This window comes from Vigna radiata, chromosome 7, assembly GCF_000741045.1.
Source record: "Vigna radiata var. radiata cultivar VC1973A chromosome 7, Vradiata_ver6, whole genome shotgun sequence".
NCBI lineage: Eukaryota > Viridiplantae > Streptophyta > Magnoliopsida > Fabales > Fabaceae > Vigna > Vigna radiata.
The window spans coordinates 30,839,956-30,847,475 of record NC_028357.1 but is presented as its reverse complement, the minus strand read 5'-3'; the positions used below and the strand labels follow the sequence as shown (position 1 = coordinate 30,847,475).

Genomic DNA, 7,520 nt, shown 5'->3' with positions numbered 1-7,520 from the left:
TAATATATGAGTTACTTTACTTATATAAAAGACTTGATATCAATTTCAACATAAAATTTTAAGATTTAATATCTTGTTTTTGTTATATAATATTCAATTATTTTAAGTTTTTTATTTATATAAAGTGTAAGTTGGATTTTAGCACAATATACTTATTCATCATTTATCTCAACACATTTTTCTTGTCTGTTACCATTTCTACACTACAAGTTGCTCGTATAAGAGATTTTGCACTATTTTTAATATAAAATCTTAAATCTTAATATTTATGGATATTGTTTTTTCTTAACTAATCTTTTTATTTTTACTTAATGTAAAATTTGTAATTTATATTTAAACTTTTAAGAGTTGAATATTGAGTAATTTTAATGATTAATATTTATGTCAAATTATTATAATTAATTTGTTTCCCAAGATAATATGAATGAACTTTTATTTGTTTTGCATATATATTATATCACTTTCATCGTGCATATATAAACAATTATATAGTTTTTATACTGTGAAAAGAAAGATTGAAAACAATAAATTGAGCAATGAGAAGATGAGACGTAGCGAGAAAAAGAGAGGCAAACTTGTAAAGAGAAAAAGAAAATAAAACAATAATTTAAAAATGAAGAAAGGATAGAAAACTTTGTAAGGCAATTCACGCTAGTCTCCATTTCGGGAGAGGCTTTTCTTAGCTCCCATGCTTGGCCTTTCCCTCACCTTTATGACAAAGGTTCCTCACCACTCATTTACAAACTATTTCATACGTTTCCCAACTTATATTCAAATCCTAATTACTTTTATAATTATCAAATTTCTAAGATCAATCTTACCCGTTCAATAAGAATTGTCTTTTTCAAAACCATACATAGTGTGTCTGTTCATTCATTGGGGTTTTTATGACTGAGGCTAACCAAAGTGGCCGAACAAATCTCTTTCTTGTAACCATTCCGTGCTAAATATGATATTTGTTTCTAACATCATTTACGTTTTCTTTTGGAATATGATTTTTCATCAGATTTGTTTGCTTTCGTTTTTAAAAGACAACTTAAACTAATGATATTATAGAGTTTATTGTTAATATAATAGGCCGAGTATTACTAGTTTTCTTTCTTGAGCTTTGTAACTTGGTACCAATCTTCATCTACTGGAATTCAAATCCACACTGACGCATGCAGGGTAACTGTGGCTGTGGAAGAGAGGTTTTACTGGCAGACATTTTCGTTTGAGATCAAGTTGCAGTGGCAGTAGGCAATGATTTGATAAAAAAAGCTTTATTTGGAAAAGTTCACAACGACTTTCAAAATAGAAAATGAAAAATTAATATTTCACTCTAAACTAAAATGAACTTATCCAGAAACTAATTTATAACTACTCTCACATCATTTTAAAAAAAAAAAAGTCCTGTATAATATAATTCTAATTTATAAAAAAACTAATACATTTTTCTTCCTAATTTTCTTAAAAATCCTTTTAAGAAAATATCATACTTAGAATGTGTTTTGGGGTTTATTAATTGCAAGAATTGAATAACTGAAGAACTTGGGCTTAAAAGTAAAGACGGCACTAAACACGAGCGAGGAAGGCAAGTGAATAAATGTAAAATTCAGGGCGAGAATCTTTTATTCAGCAGATATTCATTTTCTCAGACTGAAAGAATCACAGTGTTGCTTACTGCGCGCGCATTAGGGTTTAATCATCTAGATATCCTCAAAAACACAAGGCCTTCTTCAATCTCTCTTGTAGCAGGTCTCACCTTGGCACTGATAAACCAAGCTCTAAAATAAAATAAAGACACGGTTAGTAACATGCTTGAGTTAAAAAAACACTAAATAAATCAAAGGCCTGTAAAGGCAGTTGTAATGATGTCAAGGTCAATAAGGGTAATTATGGTCAATGAAATTTATAAGCTCTGTTCATATGGCATTCACACCATGTCTAAACATATGTTCTAAGCACAAACTGATAGACATGCTAATAGAGAAGATGATTGTCCAAACTATTCGGACAGCAAAGACAAAATACCACACCTTAAAAACAGCATGCATGTCTCACGTCCCATCAATTCCATCTGATGAAAGTAGCAGTTATGTTATCGTGTTATATTTAATTACTATAAAGTGAAAAGTCAAAATATCATAAACTTAAGACAAATATTTGCATTCAAGAGTCTGATTGGCTATCATAACTGTCCTTTAATTATCCATTGCACCAATGCCCAATTCACTGCCTAATTTCAATTTCCCTACGTACCAATATAAGGCCTTCCGTTTGTTTTTTCAACTATCTAATACCACTGATGAAAACTTAATCCAACAAATCATTGTTAACACAAAAACATGTTAACACAAAGACATGCATTATTTACAAACGTGATTAGTTAGGGAATGGTATTTCCAGCTCGGGTGCTAATGCGCTCGAGTCCCGACTGAGGGTGACTTTCGTCCAGAATTCCATGAATCTCAATTACAAATCACTCAACAGGAAACAGTTTGTGTGCTTATATGTTTAATTATTTAAATTCGTCGAGCTCATCACCCTAGCAATGAAGGTTACAGTGTACAATAGATAGAGTATAAAAGATCAAGGTAATGAGTTGAAATCATTAACAAAAAGCTTTATATGTAAATGAAATGGCTATTTTCTAAAAATCATAGAGGACTGCCAGCTCACCATATTATGTAGTAAACCGGTAGGTTGACATACCTACACTCATTTGACACTGTTTTTACTGATTGGAGAGTGAGAATACACGTGTCAAAGAAAACACAGATCATCGATTTATTATATAGAAAACTGGGACATCATTATTTCCTTTTCTTAGGAAATATTCGAGAGAAGAGAGTGTGAGAAATGGAAAATGCCAATGAATATAGACTTTATAGTATTATACAAGATATGTCCATCATTTTCATCCTCTAACTTCTTTCTCCCTCACATTTTCATTTCCCACACAAAAAGAAAAACGACGACACTATCACAAAGGACATCCATTTAGACTTCAAATATCTGCAGAAGCTGCCAACAGACTTTGTTTTAAAGATAGCAGAAATCGAAGTCATTCTAATATTTGTTGAAGAGATTACACTATGTTAAACAAACACTAATTATTTCATACTTGATAATGAAGCAGTACGCCATAATTGGCTTGTCCCGCAAAATCCAAATTACTATGTGCCTGCAGGAACCAAATTTTACAGTTAGTTAACGACAAAATTCCTGGTTAAAGCACTATTTACTTCTTACTCACAGCCTCCAATTGTTTTCCGTAAACCTACTGAACCATAACACCCCAACTCTATAAACTGTAGGTTACTAAGCCACACAATGCCGTCTGAAGGACTAAAAAAACTTACATTCTTGATTAGACACGGCATGCTGAAATTATGCTATCGTCAGAACAAATTATCTAGCTTAGTATCGATAACGGCTGGCTTAATTATCTATAGCTTCCTAATTCTAAACTTCCCTGCGCCCTCTTTTTTGGCTAAAATATCTGTATTGCATTTTTTTTTTGGGTTCATTCTCCATACATCATTTAGTATCAACTACCCACATTTGATGCAATAGTATCATGAAGAGGCCAAATGATGCTAAAATTTAACAAGAAGCAAAAAGACTACAGCCTTTTGAATAAGTTTGGAAACTGAAACTCGCCAATTAAACTCCAATGAAATACTTTCAATTACATACGAGAAATACCAGAGCATGGGTCCTAGTAAAACAAAGAAATAGAATAAACGTATTAGGTTTTGTATTATTTGTTGTAGTTTGCTCAAAACAATTTATTCAGAAATGGAAAGAGAAAGAAAATCGAAAGAATAACACAATCGGAGAAGCAAAGAAGCTACTCACACTTTGCGTATAATTTTGAAAAAGAAAGTATTAGAGGCCGGGAGAGGTGCAGCAGAGAGTACCCTGAGAAAGCGCTCGGCAGCTTCTGGAAGTTACGCTCAAGCAAGAAGTCATTCTAGCTGCCGCCACCGCACTGTGCAGCGGCAACAGCGACTGTGCGCATCTCAGTTCCGGCGATATCCTGTCACAGACCAACCACAACAAAGAAATGGATTATTTCAGAGGTTTTGCGATTAGGAACAGAAACGAGAGTCGTAGATGGAAGGGAAACCTGGTCAACAAGGATTGTCGAAGAGGAACGGAAGTTGAAGTTGGTTTGGAAGAAGCTCGAACATTGGACTTAATGACGGATTTTGCAGACGAAATTAACGTTCGTTGCGCAATTCTGCTGCAGGCGGAAGCCATTGAAGATAGATCAGATCGGAAGAGGAGACAGAACAGCGCAGAAAGGGTTTAGGGTTTTGCCTCTTTTTATGAGATTATTTTAATTTTATCTATTTTCTTCGAAATTAAAAGTATTGGGCCTTTTGACAGGTTGAGCCCAACCTCTCCCGTCCTTTAAGGGGCCTCTTCCTGCACCTCTAAATCCTTCTTTCTGCATTTCCAAAATTTCATTTAATTCCAGAATTAACCTTCTGGTAGATGAAGAGGGTAATTTTTTAACTTTTTCTCTGTTCTATTAAAATGCATAATCACATCATTTACTTATGTTTCAAAATTTTACTTAACACACCACGCAAGCACCCTACACCTCTTTCATTTTCACCTCTTTCCTTTTTACCTTTCTAATTTTGCATATCATCCTAGCTATTGCAAAACTTTCCTTCTCACTACATTAACAAGATAGATACACGATCATTTACGTTGAGATTTATTAATTTTCATTTAAATTTTACAATGTATATAGACAATTTTGTATGTTTTTTTTCAAAATCCGATGATGATTGTTTATATTGGATTTCAAAAACCAATTAAGGATTTACCAGATTTAAAACCATATATGAAATCGGATTAAATCTTCCTGAATTTTAAAATGTAGTTAAGTCTTTCTTGAATTTCAAAATATGGTTTCTATATTTTGTGTTTTTATATTTTTATCCATGTTTAAATATTTGATCAATTTTTTCACTTAACAAGAACATAAGGTGTATCTACATATCAAGTTGGGGATCTTCACAAGACGAAGAGAGAAGGAGACCTACAATATCAACTCGTAAAAAGAGTCACCCTAAAGAAGTTAGGATATTACATGATGTTGATGTTCATGAGGTGTATGAGAATGTTATTGAGCAAAAAGATGTTGTTGTTGAGTAACACGAGAATGTTGTTCAAGAAAAAATGAAGTAGGTGGATTTTCAAGAGGTTCACTTGAAACATCACTCTTGACGAGCTATGTGGATAACGTTGCATGTGCGTTGTGGCAAGGTCAAATTATTATTGTACTTGAATTTTAATGGCTCATGAGTTGTTTGAACTTTATATCTAATTGCTTTGTGTTGGACCAAAGGGATATTAAGTTGGTCTCTCGTGGAAAAAAAATTAAACAAATTTAGAACATGCCATTCGACTATTCAACATTTTGTGTTAATTTATTGAACGATGTATCTATGTGATATTTCTTACGATTACGCCAACAAAGGTTTGATATTGACGTTTGTTGAGAGATGTCATAAAGAGACAAACAATTTCCATGTCCTGGTGAGGTTTGCACATCACTTATATATAGGGATGGCAAAAAAACCCATACCTGCGGGTTTCCGCGGATAAAATCCGCAACGGATATTTAGTACCCGCAGGTAGCGAGTATTTTAATACCTGCTTGTTAACGGATCGTGTTCGGATATCACACTATCCGTACCCGCGGGTACCCGCAACCCGTCTGCAAAACGAAATGTCAATTTTACCCCCTTTATTTATCCCCTTTAAATTATTTTCTAAGTCGTCAAACCCTAATTTCAAATTCTTTTCTCCTACATTTACATTGCCGCTAGAGACAAAGAGAGAATTCTAGGGTTTCTTTTCAAAGGGTCACAACAAGGCTCATTCAATCATTCTCTTTCTTCTTCATCTCCTTCATCACACTAAAGCCAGAAGAAGCTTGAAGTTTATCCTTTTCTCTCCACCGCGAACGATCCAATGCTGGGACAAGGAAGATCTGCGTCTTGAGCAGAGGCAACAACCTCACAGCGGCGATGACGGAGTGATGGCGCGGCGAGAACATAGCNAGTGGAGCAGCGAAAGCGCAACTCAGGGAGGCGTTCCTCCTTTCTTCTTCTTGGATCGGGAGCGAACTCCCTTTGTCGTGGTGCGGCGAGGCGCAACTATGGTAGCTTGGAGGCGGTGAGGCGCGACGGTGGCAGCTTNGAGGCGATGAGACGCTGGATCTGCGATTTGTTCTGTTTCTGTTTCATCTTTCAGAGGAAAAAAGGATTAATCGAGCTCGTTTCATGGAGAAGAAAAAGTTGTCTGAGGCTGCCAGGGACTTCTCCTGTACGCGCCGCACACCAGATAGGGAGGAGAATGAAGACTCCTNCGAANAAAGAAACCCTGATGAAGGGTTTGGGCTTGGCCCATTGAAGGTTTGTATATGTCCATCTTTAAAAAACAAACAAATAAAATATTATTTTTTTAAAGTATTATTGGGTTAAAACGGGTATCCAANAGGTATCCGCGAGTTGGAAAACATCCGCGNATTTTTTTTATGTGGGTATTCGACGGGTAACGGAGCGGGTACGGGTATATAGTTTTTTACATGCGGGTCGGGTTCAGGTATCGCACTATCCGTGCCCGATCCGACCCATTGTCATCCCTACTTATATATATATATATATATATATATATATATATATATATATATTGGCCTTGTCTCTAGTTGATGTGGGACTTCCAACACATCCCCTTCAGGCTGAGGTATAGACATCTCGTGCGTGATAGTAGAAATTGGGTGGTACAATACGGCCCGATAACGGGTGGAATAGAAATGCCCAAGAAACAAGAAATATCGCTAGGATAGGCTTTGACCATAACTCTGATACCTGTTAAATTATATTAATAATTAACATTGGTTCATGTAATGTAAAATATAACTTTGATGTAAAGATTCTAATGTGATGATTATTAGAATATAAGGTATTAAAGTTATTGGGATTATTTTAGAGTTATTAAAATTAATCCCTCTCTTCTCACTCCAAAAGGGTATTTTGGTATTTTATTAAGGTTAATTAAAATATCATAAAAGAGGAAAAGTTTTGACTAAGATTGACAATAGTTACTTTTCTGAAAAAGAAAAGAAAAGAGAGTACGTATCGTTCTCAGGAAAGACATAGAAACTGTGACTTTAACAGAGAAAACTTTCCTTGACAACTTCTATATCATCAAGAAGGCATTAAAGAGGAGTAAGAGGAGAGATAACTTTTGACAGGAAGAAGTGCACAATGGATCCAGGTTAGTTCTCCTTTACTGTGTATATGGGAATTGTGAGTATCATGAAAATTCAAGATCTTGTTGACTTAATTTTCATTCAATTGAAAAATTAAAGAATTGCTTACAAGTGGTATCAAAGCCTGGTTCTGAATTTTATGATTCTCCATGAATGGTAATGTTCCCAATTTTAAAACCCTAATTTTTTGAATTGTAAAATTTAGGGATTTTAAATTTTCAGATGTTTAATTGTTTTT

General features: G+C 34.6%; 1 protein-coding gene across 15 annotated transcripts; it reads right to left on the bottom strand.

Moving 5' to 3' along the window:
* Positions 1–1,563: 1,563 nt before the first annotated feature.
* On the bottom strand, positions 1,564–4,320 carry LOC106765833. 15 transcript variants are annotated; one of them, XM_022783421.1, is made up of 6 exons: positions 4,115–4,320; positions 3,906–4,024; positions 3,646–3,703; positions 3,107–3,166; positions 2,019–2,059; positions 1,564–1,766 (listed from the first exon to the last, which is right to left on the bottom strand). In XM_022783421.1, the coding sequence occupies exons 1-5, from the start codon at positions 4,246–4,248 to the stop codon at positions 2,050–2,052; spliced, it is 381 nt and encodes a 126-aa protein (XP_022639142.1). In that variant the 5' UTR covers positions 4,249–4,320; the 3' UTR covers positions 1,564–1,766; positions 2,019–2,049. The 15 variants fall into 15 exon arrangements, 11 of the variants coding, with proteins under 11 accessions (XP_022639142.1, XP_014506071.1, XP_022639139.1 ...); XM_014650585.2 differs by having other exon boundaries at positions 3,691–3,703; XM_022783418.1 differs by lacking the exon at positions 2,019–2,059.
* Between the last annotated feature and the right edge of the window lie 3,200 nt (positions 4,321–7,520).